General features: G+C 40.2%; 1 protein-coding gene across 5 annotated transcripts in view; it reads right to left on the bottom strand.

The window, feature by feature from the left end:
• Window positions 1-24,214, bottom strand: part of myt1b (myelin transcription factor 1b) — a 99,489-nt gene that overhangs the window by 1,293 nt on the left and 73,982 nt on the right. For 2 of the 5 annotated variants that reach the window (XM_016562014.1, XM_016562015.1), the window contains 19 exons: window positions 20,664-20,694; window positions 19,517-19,579; window positions 18,601-18,878; window positions 13,059-14,000; window positions 10,695-10,829; window positions 10,381-10,471; window positions 9,907-10,026; window positions 7,837-8,051; window positions 7,432-7,622; window positions 4,519-4,782; window positions 4,269-4,423; window positions 4,106-4,168; window positions 3,825-3,893; window positions 3,534-3,596; window positions 2,815-2,898; window positions 1,701-1,922; window positions 500-591; window positions 305-408; window positions 43-186 (listed from right to left, as the gene is read on the bottom strand). In XM_016562014.1, the coding sequence (XP_016417500.1) occupies window positions 43-186; window positions 305-408; window positions 500-591; window positions 1,701-1,922; window positions 2,815-2,898; window positions 3,534-3,596; window positions 3,825-3,893; window positions 4,106-4,168; window positions 4,269-4,423; window positions 4,519-4,782; window positions 7,432-7,622; window positions 7,837-8,051; window positions 9,907-10,026; window positions 10,381-10,471; window positions 10,695-10,829; window positions 13,059-14,000; window positions 18,601-18,878; window positions 19,517-19,579; window positions 20,664-20,694 (3,326 nt within the window). Of the gene's footprint in view, window positions 1-42; window positions 187-304; window positions 409-499; window positions 592-1,700; window positions 1,923-2,814; window positions 2,899-3,533; window positions 3,597-3,824; window positions 3,894-4,105; window positions 4,169-4,268; window positions 4,424-4,518; window positions 4,783-7,431; window positions 7,623-7,836; window positions 8,052-9,906; window positions 10,027-10,380; window positions 10,472-10,694; window positions 10,830-13,058; window positions 14,001-16,331; window positions 16,426-18,600; window positions 18,879-19,516; window positions 19,580-20,663; window positions 20,695-21,969; window positions 22,065-24,214 lie in introns of those variants that run through there. The other 3 variants (XM_016562016.1, XM_016562017.1, XM_016562018.1) reach the window with 3 other exon arrangements.

The raw sequence follows: 24,214 nt of genomic DNA, 5'->3' as shown, positions 1-24,214 counted from the left end.
AGGAAAGTTATGGAAGCTACTGTAGGAGTGTGTGTAACTCACCATGTGAGGCAGACGGATGTTGGCCAGACTCTGTATAAGAGCTTGACTGAGTCCAGACAGCTCCATAAACAATGCCTCATTCTGTTCTTCAATCATCTTATTCTCCTGCTCGATGTTCTTCAGGTTCTTCTCCATGGATGTGATCTAAATCACCAAAAAAGCAGATTATGTCCAAAAAACATGGTAATATGATGTTACTTTTTTATATATGTGATCTTTAGTCTATCTTTTTTTTTAGATTGTCAGGAGATGTGTGGCTAACCTGTGTTTGAAGGTTGACCATATCTGCCTCCATCTCATTGTTGGATTCATTGAGCTCGTTGATTTCTTTATTGAGCTGCTTGATGTCTTCGTCATTGTCTAACACTAAAGAAAAAGAGAAATGTTGTCACCTTTAGTGTCCCACAAAATATGACAGAAGAGATGATGGAGGTAGAATGCAGGAGAAATGTCTCACCGTCACTGGCTCTGAACTTAGTGCTGAGATACTCTTCTCCAGGGAACTTGGCTTTCTTCTTGTTGAGGGAGGCTCTGGGGCAGCCTGAGAGACTGGGGCCAAACACAATTGGTTCATCATCAATCATCGCAAAACGCAGTAGCACATTTGCTTCATGAGCAATCCCATAATGACTCAGATTTGGCCAGTACCCTAAAACCTAAAGGTAGAGTGTGTAATTTCTGTGCCATTAAGCTGCAGTCACATTTACCTTTATATGGTACAATTCTGTGGGCAAAACGCAGTCATCTCAATAGAAAATCAATAAAACCAGGAATTTCACATAAGTGACGTGAGGTGAAACTTTCATGTTTCAATTTCACTGCGTTTACCAATATATAGCTGCTTGGTTGGCAAGTGACCTTTGAGCAAATAGTGCTTCATGCATTGCTACACTGACAACTTTAGCTCTATTCGGATGAGACTAGTTTCCTGAATGATGTTACAATTCAAAACCATGTCTGTAATTTTATATACCGCTTATATACCACATGGGACTAGCATCTCCATGTTGATTGCAGTGGTGGGAGTGTGTTCTGGATACAGGCATTACAGAAGGTCATGTGCTGTGGTTGCATGAATTAAATATAACATTATTTAATTAATTATTTTGCATACAATTTAAATTAATTATAAAAACCTTATTGAAATAAACCTTACATGAGTTTCTAAAAGTGGCTGCTCATAATAAACCCATGTAACTGAGCAGAGAAATCTAGACATGTACCTTACCTGACACTGGCCAGGTAGAAGTTTTCACGATTTGGCTCTCCTTATTTTTATATTTATACTTTTATAAAGTATAAAAGATGCGATCCATATTGAAAAGTGCAACATGCAGAAGATTAGTGTGCAAACAATAAGTCATATGCATTTTGATGGGATTAGATTTCTCAATGATCCAGTGATTTTATGGAAAACACAGATTTGGATGTAACTAAGAAATGCAAATTTCTCTAACCTCCTCCGGGAAAACTAGTCCCGTCCAAATAGGGCTTTAGTTCATTAAATTTGGCTGAAGTTTCACTAATGTAAACGCACCTTTAGTTTGAAGTGCAAAAATAATGATTGTTTCCCAATAGGTTTCCCACCCCAAACTCAGGCCACTGGTTGACACAAATTTCACACAGCAGTCAAAACCATATTTTCTCTATTCAAGTACCTGCGGTGGGTGAGGAAGCTTCCGTTGGCATGTCCTGATCCGTCACATCCTGGTGTGGGACAGGTTGGGCCTTCTGTCTTAAACGCCTTCCAAGAGAACGGAGACCCATTCAGCAAACCCTCCTTCTGCCGCCTGGCTGCCAACGGGCATCCGTACGCACTGCGGTGAGTGGCGTACTTCCCACTGATGTGACCCAGGCTGTCACAACCTGGCACTGGGCATCTGTGAGAGAAGGAAAAAGATGAAGACAGAGGGAATAAAACAGATGAGTTTGGTTAGAGATCGTGAGAGCATTTATCCCATCAGAAATATCACCTTGCCATTGACTTCAGTTCCCATCTGTTTACTCTCTGTCTCACTTGAGTCTCTATTCAGTTTTGTAAAGAGGGCCATATTTAGCTACATACTTTGCCCAACAGTGACTGTGAATAATATAGCATTCAAATAAACTGAAAAAAACATTTTTACACATTGGGGAGCTTGAGTGCCACCATATGCCTGCTGCTCATTGACTGGAGTGGAATCATGTGGATAAAAAGCTCCTATGCTTGGCAGTCGCAGAAAAACAAGAAGACAAAAACCCACACATTGCACTGCAGATGACTTACTAACAAAGACATGCACAATATTTCAATACCCCATGAGCCATCTGTGCTGTAATCTATTGTTCACAGTTTTTATTTCCTCAGCAGTATAACTAGGCGTCTTTGTCTTCTTGCTTTTAGAAGCCTTACAACGGGATAAAACACACAAGGCCATTTTCCAAAAGAATATGAACATTACTAGTACTAGTTTGCCATGCGGGGCTACATGCACTGACTCATAAGCTCATGTACGAGTGAGTTATTTGGAAGGTTGCCAAGGTGATATTTAACAAAGTAAAACACAAGCAGTATTTTGGGATCACAAGTGGTTCTAGATGGAAATGCTTGATTAAATCACTTCTGTTTGAATGAAGAGGGGTTTTCTAAACTGCTATACACTGTTGTTAAATGACTGTGTGGTTGGACAATCATTTGATCATTCCTTTACAATATTCCCGCCTAAATTGTGCCTTTTTTTACCGTACAGTAAGAAAAGGGGAAAAGCCTGTGGCTTTCTATGTAGTACGAACTTTAAGAGCTCGGAGTCCTCCTTGTCGTCCTTGATGGGAGTTGTTTTTATTCCACCTTTCTTGGCCCGTGGACACCCAGACAAACTGAAAATAGAGAGTATGCAGCTCATGATCAGAGGAGCTAAAAACGTAGAACAATAAGGATCCAGCACTACTGACCCAAAGCAATGTAGGAAACCAAACTCAATTACTATTAAGAAAGATGCAAGCATACACCATATCCTGACCAGGCACGATGCAACAAGTTTCCACCAATTTTATCTCACTGAAAGTGAAATGCTACATGATGTGACTAAATCACAGCCAATTGGGACTCTTTTCCTAACTGAGATGCCAAAAAGTGGCCCAATTTACCTGAATCTCTCAACAACTATGTGGAGTAGAAGTCTGGACCAATGAGAAGGGACCAGTGTGGGAGGGGCTACTGAGCGCACAGAAACAGAAATCAAGTGACCTACAAAATGCCTTTTTTCACTAACTAACATGCAAGACGTGATTTACTTCATGTCTCATGCCTGGTTAGGAAACAGTGACCTCAGCAAGCTTTTAGATAAACAAAGAAGAAAGAAAACTGCACAAGATCTAAAATATTATTCAATAATTGGGACGGGTAATAAATTAAGTGTGGCATACACGTGTGTTTCTAATATACAACTATCACTAAACTTCTCTGTCTTATTTGTGTATTATGTTGGGAGGGGTTATTCAACAGGCCATACCTTCTGTGAGACGTGTAGTTACCAGTGATATGGCCTGAACCATCACATTCTGGAGTTGGACATCTGGGAAAGTGAAGTCAAATGTTAAATGTGATGGGTTATAATACCTGTAGTAAACTTGAGCCAAGGCAGGGGCGGTGTGTAATTTCAGAATAATATTAAGTTGAATCGTAAGTACTGTTTTTTTAAAAAAAATAAAGAAATATAAAGAAAAGAGTAAAAGCAACATTTAGCTGAGCAGACCCAAGTGAACAAGAACAAAGAACAAGAGCAGAAGCAGAGCAGACATACTTGAGTTCAGCTGTGTGTGCTGCCATGAGGGACCGAAGACTCTTATCAGCGAGAGGACACCCAGACAGGCTAAAAATATTGAAAAGAAACAAGGGAGAAAAAAGAGAGAAGGAGAAGATAAAGTGAAAGAACCCAGAACATCCCAAGTCGGTGTTAAAAGCAAAGAGCAAGCGAGAGTTAAGCAAGAGAAAGATAACATCCACGTGAGCTCTTGTTTTATTTGATATTTCCCTTTTAAAGGCAAAATAAGGACAGAGAGGTGACCTCCGAACACTGTATACCTGCGATGGGATGCATAGTTTCCAGTGATGTGTCCACTGCCATCACAGCCCGGAGTGGGACACCTGCAAAGGACAAACACAAATGCCTGACTGAGTGAAATGTTTCCACTGTGCTGAATATCAATTTGTGCACAGAAACGCATGCAAATTTGATGTGACTTACAGTAGGAGCTCTTTCTTGTTGTCCTTGGGCTGGAACCTGACCTTGAAGCTGGGGGTTGTGACCTCTCCAGGGTACTTCCTGTCATCAAGGCTCTCCTGCATCATGTCGCAATCCTCAGGGTCAGAAGAGGCAAATGACTGGGTGCTGTGGTCCATCTGTGCAAAGACAGAATGTATATTATCTTGGTTTGCACAACAATAGATAGATCAGGGCTCATTTAAATAAAACAGGGAATGGCAAATAGTCATACCTCTTCTAGCTCCTCTTCTCTCTGTCGATTGGGTTTGGTGTAGTCCAGAGGCCCCTCCCACTCCTCTTGTTTGTAGGTGTGTAAAGAGTGGGGCGAGATGCTGCTGTTGACATGGTGAAGAGATGTGGATGATGATGAAGATGATGAAGACAGATCAGGGGAACGCACTTCAGGGCTGGCGCAAGACATGCCCACTTCTCTCTTTATGGGCTTCTTCATGCTTAAGTCCAAGGTGCCATTCTCATCCACCTCAATTTCCATACTCTACAACAGGAAAAAATAAAATAATCTATAATTATTAACTGGGTTTGTTATGATGCTGTGGGTGTATGAAATGGGGTGAGTGTTTGTAGGGTGTTTGCACATGAAGTGTGTGTTTGTAGGGTGTTTGTAAATGAAGTGTGTGTTTGTAGGGTGTTTGTAAATGTGGTGGGTGTTTGTAAGGTGTTGTGGGTGTTTGTAAATGAGGTGGGTGTTTGTAGGGTGTTCATAAATGCAGTGGGTGTTTGTAGGGTGTTGTGGATGTTTGTAAATGAGGTGGGTGTTTGTCGGGTGTTTATAAATGCGGTGCGTGTTTGTAGGGTGTTTGTGACTGCGGTGTGCGTTTGTAGGGTGTTTGTTAGTGTTTGTAGGGTGTTGTGGGTGTTTGTAAATGAGGTGGCTTTTGTAGGATTTTTGTGGGTGTTTGTTGGGTGTTTGTGTTTGTAGGGTGTTGTGGGTGTTTGTAAATGTGGTGTGTGTTTGTAGGGTGTTTGTTGGTGTTTTTAGGGTGTTGTGGGTGTTTGTAATTGTGGTGGGTGTTTGTAGCATGTTTGTAGGGTGTTGTGGGTGTTTGTAAATGTGGTGGGTGTTTGTGAATGCGGTGTGTGTTTGTAGGGTGTTGTTGGTGTTTGTAATAGCGGTGGGTGTTTGTAAGGTGTTGTGGGTGTTTGTAAATATGGTGGGTGTTTGTAAATGCGGTGGGTGTTTGTAGGGTGTTGTGGGTCTTTGCCAAGGAAGTGCAATGCTATTTCTTAGAAAAGTAAAATTATGCACTAAAATCTGTGTAAAACAAACAGAATAAAGCTTAACAACAAAGTACACATTTTAAAACATATTCATTACATATGTTCCTATTGTATATAGATGGATGGTGCATGGATTAGTGCTAAAACGGGCATGTTTACATATTTGTGTGCGTGAATATGAAGTTGGAGATGTGCACACACAGTAGGCACTGATCCCAGAGCTGTCCCAGTCTGATTAGCATTGAGCCACTGGGCCTTTCTGCCCATTAATCTTCCCCTTTTATCCCCTTCTGCTAAAAACATGTCAGGAAATCGAAAAATGATGAAGTAGTCACTCCCTGGGCTGAGGAGAAAGCTTTTTTAAAAAAAAATCACAATATCGAGGACAGAGCTTCTCCAATTACAATATAGATCCCAGAGTTCTCAGATGGAGGAGGGGGGGTGAAAGGCTGATAGATTGTGTTTTTGGGTGTGCAAAGGGACAAGGAAAGAAAAGAAAGAAAAAAAAGGAACAGGAAATTGAGGGAATGAGAGAGAGATGCCCTCATTTGCATTAACCATGGAAATATTGAATAAAAGAACATGGAGCACCTGGTCCTGCCCTATCTAGGGAGCTCACTATCAACTTAATGCAATAACAACATGAAGAGGAGACAAGGATGAAACGAACGGAGGGACAGATGAAAGGGAGGGGAGATGACGCAATGAGATCCCAACAGCAAGCAAACACATTCTCACTAATGCTACGTTCATCTGACACAAACCCTGCTGAAGATCAATCACACATAGAGACAGACTTTCTTCAATTAATGGATGCTAACCATTATAAACCACTCTTATTAACAATTACACATCTACACATGGTGTGGCAGTGTTGTGGAAGCTAGTTTGAAACTGTAGCCTGCTAAGCTAAGCAGATCAGAGTAAATCAGAGCAGCATTCATCTGGCACAATAGAAACAATAAGGATCTTAATTAGGGTGCCAGCATCACACTTGAACACATACTAAACTAAATGCAGCTAAGACTAGAAAACACCCTAATTTGAATAAATGATTTAAAAAATGTTATTTCACTACAAAAATATGTAAAATTATTTATAGGAGCTTCTGAGAACACTGTTGATCAAAGACTCAGATCAAAAGATGAATTTGTGATTTGTGTTTTTTTTTTGTTTTTTTTTTGAGTCAGTTCAATGAAATGAAATGAAAAGGAATCCAAGTAAACCAAATTGCTAAAATGTTTGATTATTGCCTCAGATAACTTGGTTGCAGGATGTGTGTTTTAGGAAGTTACTAATACTAGTCTGAAAAATTAGCTTGTTAGCTAGCTGCTCTATTATCAAAACAGCTTAGCTACTACATTTTTTTGTTTAGTTATTAGAATCACTTCTTAAAGTTGGTAACTAGCCAACACTAGTCTATCGCTATTGGAAATGTCTACGCACTGGCTAATGTTTGCCAACTGTTTGTTTTTAGCTAGTGAGTGCTGTCTTTATTAAAAAAATAAAATAAAAACTAGTTATCCTATTAAATGACAGAAGTATCAGTAGAAGTAAACAGTGTCCTATTACATAGCAGAACTGCATTTTTCAATTTGTTTTTACGAGTATTTCTAAAGTAATCTGCAATGTTTCCCTTCTTGATGGAAATTGATAAAATGTGATCCCTAAAACCCAGCACAAACCCTGCCCCGATTTCACTTTTCACTGTTTTCTGAACAGTTGATTGATTACCATCACTGCTGTGCGATTATTTGAGTTTTTGACTTTTTATTTGAATATTTGAGTTTTTTTTTTTCATGGCAGCATATTTCCGATAAACCCACCCCTAAATTCCATATAAAAAACAAAATTAACTGTGATTGGTTAAAAGTCTGGCTGCGTTACATGAAATTATGTTCTGTACCTTATCTTGGTGTCTGATGCTGAGGTTCTCTGGTCTCTCCCAGCAGCGTGTGGACAGGTTAAGGATTGCAGTGGCGGCCATATGGGCGGCTTCGGCATCATGGGAATAATCATAGCCGCTGGAGGAGCTTTTTCCATAACCACCGTGCAAGCTGGGACTTGGGGGGGAGGCCCTGGGGAATGGAGGTTTGGCTATGGGAAAAAGAGAACATTAGGCTAGTTAATAGTAAAGACTTGATCCTTTCATTGAAGAGCACTCTACCAAACTCACTTACGGCTAACCTTGATGTACGACAATAAAGAATCTTGAACCTTAACTGTACTATTCACAAAGCACACCATTTATACTCATCTCTGCGCTGCAGAGTATACATAGCGTTCATAAACCGTGACTAATCCTGCTCACATTTGAAGGCTTTGGGTGAAGTTTCGCTGATGTGCATCTTTGGGGCGAGCATGCGCTGGCCGAACACCTGCACGTCGAAGCTTGCATAATCGAAGGACACCTTGGAATACTTCTCCAGCTCCTTGGCCAGATTAGCGCGTGGTGTGGCGGGGACGAGGCTGGGCCTGTAGCTGCCGTGAGGAGGAATCTCCAACTGCTTCACAAAACACATGGGCCTGAAAAAAATGGGTAGAGAGAGAAAGAGAGCGAGAAGGTTCCATCATTTTTTTCCTCCACAAAAGAATCAATATTCCTGCAGTGAAGAAAAAAGAAGCATAAAAGGATAAGTGTAAGTGAGCATAAAATATCAAGAGTGAAAGAGTGGGCTGGAATTAGACAGCAGAAGAGAAGCGGAATTGAAAGACTGACAATGAGCCAAAGATACAGTGAAAAAGAAAAAGGAAGGAAAAGTCCCACAGATAAATAGCCGGCAAAAGAGTAAATGGGAGAGAGAGAGCGAGAGCAAGAGAGGTTTTAAAGCAGGGTGACTGAAGGAGAAGAGGATTAAATAGTGTCTTATCAGCACTGAGCACATTAGCATATCATATAGCATGGAATTGAAGCCCTAAAACTGACTCCTTTTCCTGGAGAACCATGAGCCCTTGCGGCCCTTTCTCTGATCTGAAGAAAAACTCTGAAAAGACATTTGCTGTGCTCCAGAAACTAGTGAGCTGCCTACTGAGGCGGCATTTTAAGGCATCATAGATGCTCCCGATGTGAAGGCTGTTTAAAAATGTAAACAGCTTCCTAATGTGTCACATTTTAACCAAATTCTAAGGCAGCAGTGCTTGTGTCCTTCACAGAGAAGGCAATACCAGAATGAACCGCAATGGCAGATAATGCGAGAAATATTGTTCAATGTAAATACAATTGAATATTTTACTCAATATTTGCCCATGCTATGCAGTTTTATGCTTATTAGAATATCAAGCTATTAGCTTAGCAACTGTATATAAGACTGTATATATACCAAGTTGGTTCACTCATATTACTATGAACGAGAGAAAGTGCAACATGAAATATGGTGAAATAAGTTCCGTGTTCGAAATTAAAGAGGCAATCGGCAATTGGTAAAGTTATCGCACTACTACAGCTGCCATTAGAAGCTACGGTCCCTATAGAAACAGTCAGTATCCTGAAACATACGCTTGATACTGTACATGCACATTGGCTGGACCAACCTCAAATATGCATTTTTTTACGCCATTTGACTGAAAAAAAAAGGTTTCTAGGTTTTGGAAACTAGTTAAAGAATGCTAGCATGTGGGTGTGCGTGTCATCGCGGATTATGACACTGTGTTCTGTATTTAACATCATTAACGGATTTCAGGCGTGAACCAGATGCGGTTTGAAGAAAAACACGCACGCACACACCTACGTGTGCTATGATCTGCGTGACAATGGCATGTAAAGTATATTAGCCTCTGCTTCCTGTCTCTTCATTAGTCAGTGCATCCCATTAGCAGGGTTGGCATGCGGAGCCGTCAAAGGTCTCTCTGATGACTTCTCATTGTCGACATCTTGCCTTAATGGGCTTTCTCAGTGAACTGACGCTCATTTAAATCAGAATAACACTAATAAGAGAGGACTGCTTATTATTTTCATAATCCGCATTGCTTTGTCTGACCACAGACATGCTTCCTGAAGGAAAGTAATTATTTTTCCAATACTCCATGCCCTGTAAGTTCCATAATTAGCTTATCAGTGGCGTAATTAGACTAGCACGTTTGAGGCCCGATCCCAGCATGAAATGGCAGGCTGTGCTCTATTAGAAGGGCAAAGGAAAGGGAGGACCGACATTCCAAAACGCCTGACCAATCGTGCTGCGGTAAGTGAGTTCAGTCCTGCGGTGACTGACAGCTGTGCTAACCAACCACAGCAGGTACGTTTGAAGGACACATACTGCTGACATAGAAGCTGAAGGACAGGAGGAGACCGAACACGGGGTAAGTTTGTTGTTGCTGGGAAAAACTGTAATAAACGCTGATATTTTCAGTTCCTGGGTTAGTTATGTTGGGGTTTAGGGCTCACCTGAGAACACGGTCAGAGTTTGGGCTGCCCTTGATATGCTCGCCCATGGGCTGGGGTAGGAGTTGCTTGTCATGACTCTTTGAGAGCTTTTCAGCAGCAGCGATGGGACATCCGGACAAACTGAAAGAGGAGGAAACGGAAAGAATGTGTGAGAAAAATACACTACACTCTTAAAAATAAAACTTCCTTATTGGCATTGATGGTTCCATGAAGAACCTTTAGCATTCATGGAATATTTCCATTGCACAAAAGACTCTTTATAGTGGAAAATAGTTATTTTAAGAACTGTTCACTGAAAGGTTCTTTGGGGTATCCAAAATGGTTCTATTGCATAGCTACAAAACCCCCCTTTTGCAACCTTTATTTTCAAGAGTGCACCAATGTCATTATGTGGACCAAATGAACCAAGAATGTACAATTGGGGATCATGTGGTCACCAAAAGGAAAACCATCTCGAAAAAGGAGAATCCATACCTGCGGTGTGTGTTGCGGTTGCTGTTGACATGACCCTGACCAGTACAGCCTGGTGTTGGGCACTTCAAGACATTCTCGTGCATGGCCAAAACTGAGACCAACCAATCAAAGCACAGAAAGGAACAAGTCAGCCAATGAAAGGACTTCTTGACCCCCAAAAAACAAATTCTACCAGCATCAATTTTGAACTAAGACATGACAGGTTTAGGAAAGGACATGCACAATATTAGATGTCTAAAATACAGTGTTTGGTCTTTTCTGCTGCAGATTATCACACAATCAAAAGATTTGTCTGTAGTTTTATGTTGACTCACTCTCTGGAGGGATCCGATCTTTGTGTGGGCAGCCTGACAGACTGCGGTGATGGGGATAAAGTCCTGTCACGTGACCCGTTCCATCACACCCGGGGGTTGGGCATTTGATCTCTCGCTTCTCTGATCTAGAACTCTCTGTGGGCAGCAAAACACCTGTCAGTCAAACCTTATCTGAAGACATTATCACTTCTGTCAGGACAGAAATGTACAAAAGATGGGCATATTACCACACACATTACACACAAACATGCTCTCTGGTTTCATGCTCTCTGGAAGTTGTTAAAGTTGCCTCTGGACCCATGAGAGGGCACATTTACAGTGATAATTACGGTCATTATGCGTGCGGGCAGGTGGATGTTTCCATACAGGATTATTATCTTCAGTGAGGGTGCGCTGGGGTTTATTGGACTATCTACTGAAAAATGGAGCTCATTAAACAGACTTCACCATTGGCAAAGCACATCTCCATATTATACAGGAGGAGAGAGTGAAAAACTATGTGGGGTCCAAGGTAAATGAATGAAAGTGCAAGGACAAAGGCAAAAGCAAAAAAACATTAGAAACAGACGGGAGAGAGAAAAAAAGAAAAAGGAGAGAAAGTGAGAGATGTAGAGAGAGAAAGAGCTTGCATGTGCGCTCCAGTGGCTCCTTAATTAAATGTTGAAATGTTAACGAGACATACACCTCCTAATTAAAACTGGTCGGAGCATGAGGAGGCCAGTTATAGAGGGGGTGTGGAGCCCTACCGAGCGCTCGGCTGAATCCAGCACCACACGGACCAGGCACGGTGCCAACCCAGAGCAGAACAACACCACAAACAAAACAAATAAACACGTGCCAAACCAATCTAATTACGCACACCCTCTTTCCCCCTCAACTCTCTCGCACTCTCTCTTTTTCTAAGTGCTTCAGTAATTATAGACTAAGGCTGGAGTTTATCTATGGAAACCAATTCATTTGACCCATTTATACTCTCCAGATTGCTTCCCCCATTATTAATCTTGCAGTTCTTTGCCTGAGCGAGAGCTTGCCATTTTAATCTTCTTTCTGATTAATCATGTGTGGGTGTTTATTTATGAGAATTTGTTGATATTTGAGCACTTGTGTAGGGTGTATTGAAAAATGCATATGTGCGAAGTTTAAATAGCACTCTGAGTGCATTTATGAAATGGTTTCTTGCATTAGAGTATGTTTATATTCATTCCTCAAACACAAGCAGAAATAATTTCTGTACACAAAATAAGTATTGTGTAATGATGCGACAAATGATAATAAGAAACCGTTTTGCAGAAAGGCTATGTAAGGATTTTGCACAACAATTCTTAAATCAACAGGATTCAACTGAACACAATCTTATTAATATAACCATTATTATGTAAATTGTCGCATTGTTGCAACAATTTCCATGTTTTTTTCCCATAAAACTATGAAGATACTATGAAAAGACTATGTATAAACTACATAAGATTATATACAATTTACACAAGAATATTGTTAAAATAGTAAAGTCTTAACACTTAGTTAACATAGACAAGTCTTTTTACGTGAATCCATTTATGTAAAAATGAATTTTGTGCAAATTGTTCATAGACTTCAGTTTAACTGATGCACCAGTGGTTGTGCAACATCTTTACATAGTTTTTCCATAAATGATAAATGATCGCATTACTACAAATAATGCTGTAAGAATGGTTGTGCAAAGCATTTTTACATAACTTTATACAAAAATTTACGTAAAAACGGTTTTACGCAATGACTGTAAAAACTTAGTAAAATCATGCTTGCCTAAATATTTGTGTTGGCGCATCAGTTTACTATTTTTTTTTTAACTATGAAGATACTACGTAAAAACATTGCACAAGCATTCTTATAAATTGCATCAGATTATGTACAATTTACATAAGTCTTTGCATACTTCCTATGCGAATCCATATATGTAAGAATGAATTTCAATACAAATTGAAAACTTCGATTCAACTGATGAGCCAATCATTGTGTAGCACCTTTACACGGTTTTACATTAAATCATTTTTATGTAAATGGTCGCATTACTGCAAGAGTTTATGTAAGAATTGTTGTACAAAGTCATTGTTTTTATGTAAAACCATTTTAACACAGCTTTACGCAACAATATATGTAAAACGGTTTTCTGTAAACACTGTAAAGACAACATACAACCATGCATGAGTAAATAGTCTCATTGATACGACAGTTTGCGTAAGAATGGTTTTAGACAAAAATGATGTGAAGACTATGTTAAGACTTTGTACAAATATTATTACTACAATTGTATCGTTTGAATTTTAAGAAAAATCTACATAGAAATTATACAGGGGTTGGTAGGTAAAATGATAAAGATCTGACCTTTTCCGAAGCAGCTCTTGCGGATATGTTCCATGTGTTTGCCGGGCCGGTCGTCAAGAGGAAAGAAGCGGTGGTGCTCGGGAATGCGGCTGAGCTCACGATGAGCTTTAACCTGTTGGGCTTTCAAAGCAATGGCCTGCTCCAGCAACCCCAAGTTCCCCCGCATGATATCGAACATCTCGGACTCGTCCGCCACCGTTGATCGTTGAGACAAGCTATCATCGTCCCCATCATCATCATTACCGTCCACGTCGGCATCCCTCTCTGACTCCTCAGACTGCACTTCGATAACCACAGGAGATACTGTGGTGGCCTTACTAGAGCTGTAACTTTCTGGCAATGTAAGTTTGTGGGAAACATAGTCTTCCCTTACATGGGATCCCTGAGTGGCAGTGATAACCGAAGGGGCGGTTTCTCTGGCCCCTTCCTCTTCAGACTTATTTTCCTTGTATGTCTCTTCAGTTTTAATCTCAGAACTCAGCATCTCATCATCATCATCATCATTATCATTATCATCTTCATCAACAACATCATCATCATCATCATCTTCTTCTTCAGCTTGTTGTGTCTCCATCTCCTCAGTAAAATACTGGTGGTCTAACTCCTTCTGGCTCTCAGCGTGCATGTCTTCTTCTTCATCGTTAATCTCATCTTTATTTCCCATCACTCCATTCTCTTTAGACACCAGAACTCCTACTTGTTTCTTTGTTTCCTCTGTTTCATTTCCTTCTTTCTCTTCTTCTTCTGGTTCCCTAAAAGGGCTTTTATCATGTGTTTCCATTGTTACAGACTGTTGTTGTTGTTGGGGTGACATGGCACCACTGTTGTGGTTGCTGATGTGGGGCATAGAGTTGGCCACTATGTGCTGATAGTTAGAGAGATCCTCAGAGGATGAGAGCTTGGGCTTCTCTGTGCTGGATGCCTCAATGATGATGCACTCCTCTGTGTGAGAGACGCAAATGTTAAAATGTGTAATTTTCGAAGGATATGTTCACACTGTCAAAGGTTTGACTTTCAACTTGTCCTGTACACACTACAGCATCAGAAGCAGATTGAATACTGTCTGTATGGACACGTGTCTAAAGTTAAGCCTGCAACATTTCTGAATAGCAACTGTAACCACAGTAACAGAGAATGACAGTAAATATTACAGGTACAGTTCACCCAAAAATGAAAATTTTGTCATTATTTACTCACCCTCCTGTCGTTCTAAACCAGTATGAGTTTCTTCTGTGGAACATAAAAGAAGATATTATGATGTCTCAGTTTTTCTTCCATATAATGAAAGTCAGTGGGGTCCAATGGTGTATTTCATTGTATGTACTAAAAAACACAGACATTTTTCAAAATATCTTCTTTTCTGTTTCACAGAAGAAAGAAAGCATCTCTTTTCAAGGCCTTGAATTGCATTTTAAAGAAGTGCAAAAAAGAAAAGTTTTTGACAACTCCTGCTGCTTTTATACTCTCAGGTAATCTGTAAAAACTCTGGTTCTGTTTTTCCCCCTTTCCTTCAACATTTAATAGGAATGCTTTCTTACTGCACAACACCTTATTTTCTAGCATTTAATGTCACCTGAGAGAGTTTGGAGCTCCAACATTGACAGCAAAGAATAATTCAGAAAGCGTGCAATGCTTGTCATACATATGTCAATAATGATGTGCCAGTCAACTAGTTGTTGAGTGCAATTCCATTGGATGAAATTTGCTCTCTAAATCTGGTTGTGATTTCTTAAAATGTATAACAGTCATTTCGGGTTACAGAGTGTATAACCAATCTGTGTATGAATTAGTGCTGTCAGTTGATTAAAAAAATTTTACTAATTAATCACACATTTTTTCCTGAAATTAACCGCAATTAATCCCACCTAAGATTAAAGATTTTAAGTGTACTTTTATTTTGCAATAATTTCACATTCAATCTTCAAATTAATGTAGAAACAACATAAAGACAGTATATTTTTAATATTTGTTTAATGGTAACTTTTTTTAAGACTGAAGGCGAGTATCACTTATACCAATACTTCTGATGTCTCTAGGAAATTGTCTATTTTTTCCTAACAACTGACTATAGCCATTCAACATTACAGTATAATTGAGAGATATCAATTTTATCATTTATTAGACTTTAAAAAAATAACAACTTCTAATTTAAATGAACAAAACAATCTTCACATAAACCCATTATAATAAATGTCATATTTGCCTGTGCCCTTCAGCAAGTAGGAAATATACAGAAATCGAATAAAGTAAAAAAATAAATAAAAAACACTAAATTCTAAATTAAATGTAGGTTAATCCACAAAGCTACAAAAGTTATTTATTTCCTCCTTTTTTCTTTTGTTCTTTGATTAACAGACATCACAGCAGCTGGTTATTAGTCTCTTGTTACTGCTATCACTTCAAGAGCTGCTGCTGCTGAACAGGATGCGGATCTGACACAATTACAGTATAATTGAGAGATATCAATTTTATCATTTATTAGACTTTAAAAAAATAACAACTTCTAATTTAAATGAACAAAACAATCTTCACATAAACCCATTATAATAAATGTCATATTTGCCTGTGCCCTTCAGCAAGTAGGAAATATACAGAAATCGAATAAAGTAAAAAAATAAATAAAAAACACTAAATTCTAAATTAAATGTAGGTTAATCCACAAAGCTACAAAAGTTATTTATTTCCTCCTTTTTTCTTTTGTTCTTTGATTAACAGACATCACAGCAGCTGGTTATTAGTCTCTTGTTACTGCTATCACTTCAAGAGCTGCTGCTGCTGAACAGGATGCGGATCTGACACACATCGTATTTTCTCACAACTCTTTACCTTTTCTGACTCACTTCAGGTCTTAAAGTCTCTATTAATCGGCTGACGAGTTGAATCGAGTGTGTTAGATGAGGGAGACAGTGCTGTGGTGCTCCAAGACAGTTTTGAAAACCACTGCATTTCAGTGACATGTTCTTAAATGTGATTCTTATATAACAAATACTTACATGCATGCACAGTTTTAAGGCAGCTTTAATCGCCTTTTTGGTAACTTCATGACTTAGCTGACGACATAACTATGACATTGCATGCTCATAGGTTCATTTGCGCTTTAATATGAAATGATACAGGCTACAGCGCCGCCGCCGCGTTTGTGTGTGCAATTGAAGAGCACGCACTATGAGCACAGTATACCGGCTGACAGACAGGAAAATACGTTTTTACTGACATATGACAACATCTCATCTGACCGCAGTTCACTGTTGTTCTACTGAAGCTCCTCGTCACCTGTAGCTTTTCCGCGCTCGTTTGACTAGCGCCTGTTGCTGAGGTGAAGAGTGCGCGTCTGAAAAGTCTCCCATTTGATGTGGTCGTAAAGACATCCTGCGTCTAAATAAACGCAATTCTTGTCAAGAAAAAAAGAGACAGAAGCAGCAGTTGTGAGTGGGGTGGCCAACCCTAGCTCCGCCCCTGCGTTAATTCCGTTAAAATATTTTTAACGCGTTAAACTGAAAAAAATTTATCGCATGTGTTAATGCGTTAATTTTGACACCACTAGTATGAATATAACTGTATTTATCACGGCAAACAAGACTGTCAATCATATTCTGATTTTTTTTTTGTCATTTTTGATCACTCACCTTCATCACCATCGTCTTCCTCTGCATTGGTGCTCTCTGTGTTCTGTTTTGCTTGCTCCTCTTCTTCATGCACTTGATCGCCAGATTTCTGTTTTGTCTGTTCTTCACCCTCCTCCTCTTCCTCCCTCAACTCCATCTCCTCTCCGCTCCCCTCACTCTCTGCATTGAATCCTCCATCCATCGCCAGCTTTAGCGGGTGGGACTTCCTCTTGGAGGCAGGTTGCTCTGGCTCTGCTTCCTGTAGGTGCCTTTTTCTGGCCAATGGGCAACTCAAAGCACTATAACAGAAGAAGAAATGAAATTAGTATGAAAATTCGACAAGAAATTCAGTGCTAGTGGAAAAACAATGCAAACATGCAAACTACACACATGCAAGCCAAGCATGCTAAACAGTCTATGGAAACTCAGATGAGGAATGGAACAGTGTTGGATATTGATCTGTAGGGGGCAGTGTGCTGGCTAAAAGCCTTTATAAATCACAGCCAGTTGACTGGCACGCTTATACCACAGTAAAATAAGAAACAGAAAGAGAGAGAGAGAGAGAGAGAGAGAAGGGAGGGAGCAGTGGAGGGTGGAATTCAATAAAGCCCTCACCTAGAAAGCCTCGCTATCGGACGGGCAGCGGAGATAGATCTATAAACATGAAGCATCTCAAATGGCTTCCTGAATGTATACACGTGTAAATAAACATAACTGTAATATCTTTCCAATAATCAATACCCTGCCTAAAGACCTCTATTAGGGAGAGTGAAAGTAAGAGAGAGAGAGAGACTGTCAAAAAAAATAACAACTTCTAATTTAAATGAACAAAACAATCTTCACATAAACCCATTATAATAAATGTCATATTTGCCTGTGCCCTTCAGCAAGTAGGAAATATACAGAAATCGAATAAAGTAAAAAAATAAATAAAAAACACTAAATTCTAAATTAAATGTAGGTTAATCCACAAAGCTACAAAAGTTATTTATTTCCTCCTTTTTTCTTTTGTTCTTTGATTAACAGACATCACAGCAGCTGGTTATTAGTCTCTTGTTACTGCTATCACTTCAAGAGCTGCTGCTGCTGAACAGGATGCGGATCTGACACACATCGTATTTTCTCACAACTCTTTACCTTTTCTGACTCACTTCAGGTCTTAAAGTCTCTATTAATCGGCTGACGAGTTGAATCGAGTGTGTTAGATGAGGGAGACAGTGCTGTGGTGCTCCAAGACAGTTTTGAAAACCACTGCATTTCAGTGACATGTTCTTAAATGTGATTCTTATATAACAAATACTTACATGCATGCACAGTTTTAAGGCAGCTTTAATCGCCTTTTTGGTAACTTCATGACTTAGCTGACGACATAACTATGACATTGCATGCTCATAGGTTCATTTGCGCTTTAATATGAAATGATACAGGCTACAGCGCCGCCGCCGCGTTTGTGTGTGCAATTGAAGAGCACGCACTATGAGCACAGTATACCGGCTGACAGACAGGAAAATACGTTTTTACTGACATATGACAACATCTCATCTGACCGCAGTTCACTGTTGTTCTACTGAAGCTCCTCGTCACCTGTAGCTTTTCCGCGCTCGTTTGACTAGCGCCTGTTGCTGAGGTGAAGAGTGCGCGTCTGAAAAGTCTCCCATTTGATGTGGTCGTAAAGACATCCTGCGTCTAAATAAACGCAATTCTTGTCAAGAAAAAAAGAGACAGAAGCAGCAGTTGTGAGTGGGGTGGCCAACCCTAGCTCCGCCCCTGCGTTAATTCCGTTAAAATATTTTTAACGCGTTAAACTGAAAAAAATTTATCGCATGTGTTAATGCGTTAATTTTGACACCACTAGTATGAATATAACTGTATTTATCACGGCAAACAAGACTGTCAATCATATTCTGATTTTTTTTTTGTCATTTTTGATCACTCACCTTCATCACCATCGTCTTCCTCTGCATTGGTGCTCTCTGTGTTCTGTTTTGCTTGCTCCTCTTCTTCATGCACTTGATCGCCAGATTTCTGTTTTGTCTGTTCTTCACCCTCCTCCTCTTCCTCCCTCAACTCCATCTCCTCTCCGCTCCCCTCACTCTCTGCATTGAATCCTCCATCCATCGCCAGCTTTAGCGGGTGGGACTTCCTCTTGGAGGCAGGTTGCTCTGGCTCTGCTTCCTGTAGGTGCCTTTTTCTGGCCAATGGGCAACTCAAAGCACTATAACAGAAGAAGAAATGAAATTAGTATGAAAATTCGACAAGAAATTCAGTGCTAGTGGAAAAACAATGCAAACATGCAAACTACACACATGCAAGCCAAGCATGCTAAACAGTCTATGGAAACTCAGATGAGGAATGGAACAGTGTTGGATATTGATCTGTAGGGGGCAGTGTGCTGGCTAAAAGCCTTTATAAATCACAGCCAGTTGACTGGCACGCTTATACCACAGTAAAATAAGAAACAGAAAGAGAGAGAGAGAGAGAGAGAGAGAAGGGAGGGAGCAGTGGAGGGTGGAATTCAATAAAGCCCTCACCTAGAAAGCCTCGCTATCGGACGGGCAGCGGAGATAGATCTATAAACATGAAGCATCTCAAATGGCTTCCTGAATGTATACACGTGTAAATAAACATAACTGTAATATCTTTCCAATAATCAATACCCTGCCTAAAGACCTCTATTAGGGAGAGTGAAAGTAAGAGAGAGAGAGAGACTGTCATTATCAGAGGAAGAGATGAAGATTAAGATGATCTAGTCTACGGGCTAAACATAATTCGGGATCAGGAAAGGCTATGTGGCCGCAGAGGGAGGTGAATCAGGGGCTACGGAGCACCACACGGGCATGTCATCTGTCGTACCTTCTGTGTCGGGCATATTTGCCACTGATATGGCCTGAGCCATTGCATCCTGGAGTTGGGCAGCTGAACAGATAGAGGGGGTCAAATTAGAGAAGCTTTATAGCTTTCGTTATTTCGTAGTGGTTGTGTGCTAAATAGTTCATCAGGAGCCACATTTCCACGGCCAGCATAAAACAAACAAACATTGATTTTTAAATTTAGCAAAATAATTGTTTCATCAATACGATGGAGCTATGATCGATTTTCGTTTCCTGCGGTGGCCCTTCTTTCGTTTCATGAAATCCCTTCTGTCTTTCGCAGAAATCCCTAGTATTTTACAAATTTGTTTCATTGGTATCCTCATATATTACCAGCAGGGTTGAGCTTGAATCTTGTCTTCACATGCATTTTAATATATATATATACATACATACATATTATTAAATAATAACAATAATAACATAATATTGATCTCGTATATACTGTATACGTGTATACAGTATACTGTATATGCAGACACAAAAGATCAACAATACAATGTTATGGCTAACAAATTCAATTATATACATAACATATCATGTCTTGAAGGATTTATAAATCAGTTTTGCTGCAGTATGAAAGAATCTTTTGCAGTCGTCTTCTGAGCAGAGCTCTGTTTAAGATCTGTGACAGAAAACAGCCGTGAGCAGCTTCGGTGACCCTGACAGCTAGCGAGTGTTTTTGATGCTGTTATAAATTCCACTCTTGTAAACGTCATAGCACACTTGACCGTGAGAGGAAAATGTGGAGAATAACTTCACGAGCTGAGAATATGAGGCATTAATATCCCTCACACACAAATTTTGGGTTGTTGGGTCTATAGGAACTAGCAGACACTCGTCATCTGAAACAAATGCTTGATCAGGAAAACGAAAAGGGCCATGTGTGAATAATCTGTGGGCTCCTCACATTTATTAGATTTCTATTGCTGTCAGTAATTTTGTTGATAAGAATTGTTGAAAATGAGTTAGGTTGTTACATTAAAATGGTTTTTGTTTGTAAAGCGGCGTGCATTGTGAACCAAATAATGTCAAAACATGATCAAACATGGATTTAGAACACAAAGAAAAAAATTGCTGCAGAAGAAAAAAATGGCATATTTACACTTTACAGAACTAATCTGTCTTACCTCAGCTCCTGTCCAACAATCTCTGAGGGAACTGCAGAGGGAGAGACAATCAGGAACAGAAAATTAAGCAGAAAAATCTAAAGCCGCAAATAATTGCATAGAACCACAATCAATAAATCACAAATATATACAGACCTCGGGAGGCCATATGCAGTAAAACTCATGACTGCATTACCAAGAGAAAACACACACACACACACACACACACACACGTACGTGCAGTACATATACATGCATATACACAAACACCTGAGTCAGCCAAAACATCAAGCCTTGATGATGGAAAAATGTGCAATATGCATGAATCAGCACGAAAATATGATTAATTGTCCCATTTTAGTTGAAGTCAGAACAAAACTGTAGCTGGTTAAAAAAAACAGCATTTCTCTAATATATTTATTTTAAAACAATAAAAACTGTCAAAGAAAAGTAATGCAAGAAATAAATAAATGCAACTTTATAAGCTGTAAAGAAATGTTGGGTTCAATGCATTTAGCATTTCAACTCATTTCCAAGACTATAATAACCAGCAAAAACAGTCTGTTACATACATTTAAAATAATAGTCATGACCATATAAAGAGTCAACATTAACATTATAAGCACAAGGATGCTAGTAATGAACATGACATCACTATTTTGTAAAGTACTATAGTATGGAACTCGTGTATTTTGTAATTGAATCTCCACCCACAGAAATTAATAATTCATAACCAGAAGTTCTGCTGACTATAATGACAGTCCCTTTGCTAAAAGGATGATTTACAGTTCAAATTACACATTTTTGTATGGCAGAATTAAAGTGCTTCAACCTTCCTGGATGGCTTAACCCATAGACCTTTTATTACATGTGTATTATTATAAACAATTTTTTACAAGCTGAGGGATGAGTCAGAATTACTGATGGTGGTATCTGACAGTATGTTGGAGATGATGTCCATAGAGCTTAACTTTTTTTGAACCCAGATCTTTCCTCTAAAAACAAACGGTTGGGTAATCTAGTCGTGCATATCAAATTGTAACATTTCTAAGCGTTTCTTTAGCTTTCGACATTGCGTTCGGTTGAATGCTCTTCTCTCTCACAAAGCTCCATTTAAACTTACTGAATGCTACATAGTGAATAGGATTTTCTTGCAAAATGACCTCTAGAGACTCCAAGAGCAGGATTATTTGAGAGAAGCTAAAATATTAGATATGCCTAGAGCGAACATATAAGACATGCTCAGCTGACCAGTGAAAGAAATGAGTTTTAGAGGTGAGAGAAAAAGAGAAAGACAGAGCGAGAGAAAGAGAGAGGGTTCACTGACCTCTTCCTGCTTTGGACCGTGTGCGAGTGCGCTTGTCATCAGTATCCAAACTCATCTGTCAGAGAGAAATTGAGAGAGTCAGGACTAGAGCGATAGATGGAGGAGAAAGAGAGTCAGACAAGCTAACACGCACACGCACACACACACACACACACACACACACACACCATACATTCAGGTTAATGAAGTCATGAATAATGTATGAGAAGCACACTTTCATACTGTAAATACTCACTGAGCACTTTTTCTCTTTTATACTGCAAACACTAATACAGAAAGATAGACAGATCAACAAAGAGATGGATAGACAAAGAATGACAGACAAATGGATAGACAGACAGAGAGAACAAAAGACAGACAGACAGACAGACAGACAGACAGATAGATAGATAGATAGATAGATAGATAGATAGATAGAGAAGAAACGACCGAGATAAGACAGACGGATAGACAGACAACAGATAGATAGGTAGATATATGGATGGATGGAACAACCTTTAAATCTGAGTACATTTTCAGTGTTTTCTCCCTCCTAACCCTTCTGTACCCCCCATCAGCTTATAATTTAGAGGCCCTGAACAATCAATCTGATTGGATGGACACAGCAGAGCATGGCATCTGCCAGAGGAACCCATTTGCGTTCACGGCCCCATGGCAAGCTCGAGTGGTAATTACAATAGCAATATTAACCACAGCGACAGAAATAAGACAAACACAGGCACTCCAAATCACTGTAAATTCCTCCCGCACTGAGTCCCCGATCGCAACACTCGCTGCGCTTTCTGGCACAAAAGGAGCAGGTGTCAATCCTCTCAATCTCGCTCACACACACACACACACACACACACAGACGCAGGGAAGTCTGCTCACTGTAAAGCCATTGGATCTTTTCTGGTGGCACAATGGCGCCATTAGCTTTGATTACTTTACTGCGATTTAAATGGAACGGAATCCTTGAAAATCCACGAAACTCTCTCCTTTTGACCCTCGGCGAGCGCTGCTCACCCCGCTCCCAGCTGCCGCCTTTAATACAGCGCTGGAGCTGGCAAGGGCACACTGCACTTTCACAGAGGAGTTTCTCTTTCACACGCTCCCTTTCTCTTTCTTTTTTATTCCTGCGCACTCTCTCTGGCAGTGCCACTTCCTGTTGATTGCCGACTTTTCAGCACGGGCGGATAATGAGTGTGTTGTGTTCGATTTGAGGGAGTTTGCGTACGGGGTGATGAAAGTTGGCTGTGTGTGTGTATCCGGGCAGACAGGTGCACAGAGAGTCTCTCTTCCTCTCCCAGGGGCGTTTTGATCGCAAGCACACGTGCTCTCCGGCAACAAGCCGGCTTTATGCACGCCGATACTCGCTTCTCACACTCTGAGCTCGACTTGCTGGCCTGAGAGGAAAGTTTTCTCACATTGATGATCAAATAGACCCGGGAGATGTGGACGCAAACACTGAGCATTGTGTTGTGTGTGGTTTGCCCATCTGCGAGTCTTCTATGCCCTCTCTGTATCTCCGAAACAAGCTTTGTGACCACTCTGACCCCCAGCACAAAAGCCAGGGGCAGATGCGTGTCGTTTTATTCTTTTCCCACTGTAGCTTCCTCTGGTCTTCCACTGCTGTCTCCTTAGTGTCAACACATGAATCAAACAGGGCCCGTGTGGCTTTCATGTTTGTGTAACCATAGCTACGCATCTCTTTCGAACAGGTGAACGCTTCAGAGTTTGCATTGCTTTTTTATTTTGAATTCCGCCTCATTAAATCTGAATGAAGCGGAGGTGTTTGCGACGGGCAAGACGGTGTCATCTTTCTTTCGTAATATCGTTCAAAGGCCTTTTAATGTTTTCAAACCTGTTCTTCCCAGCGTTTTTAATTACGACTGTTGGCGGAGAAATGAGTGAGTGATTTTGAGAACTGGTGACGTCTGAAAAATTGGCAGAAAAACGGTAAGATAAAGCCAACATTTTTTTTACCGCTCTGAGTGCGAGAACGTCCGCGCATCCCTTCGGGCCGCGTGCTACATTATTAATTGTGTCCCTCTCTTCTCCATACAAGCGGACGGAGACACTCCTTCATGCTCTTCTGACAGCTTTATGTAAATTGCTGGCTGGGGGCAATGACTTCACAAAGAAGGTCACCCCTCCTCCTCCTGTGCGCATAAATGAGGCTTTTATTCATTTTCGCATTTACAAGAAAAGGACGCAACCGGGCCTGGCGTGGCAACTGTCACTGGAGTGACAGGACTACTGACAT

Source organism: Sinocyclocheilus rhinocerous, unplaced genomic scaffold (genome assembly GCF_001515625.1).
Source record: "Sinocyclocheilus rhinocerous isolate Xijiao unplaced genomic scaffold, SAMN03320098_v1.1 scaffold1370, whole genome shotgun sequence".
NCBI lineage: Eukaryota > Metazoa > Chordata > Actinopteri > Cypriniformes > Cyprinidae > Sinocyclocheilus > Sinocyclocheilus rhinocerous.
This window is presented reverse-complemented; position numbering and strand designations above follow the sequence as displayed.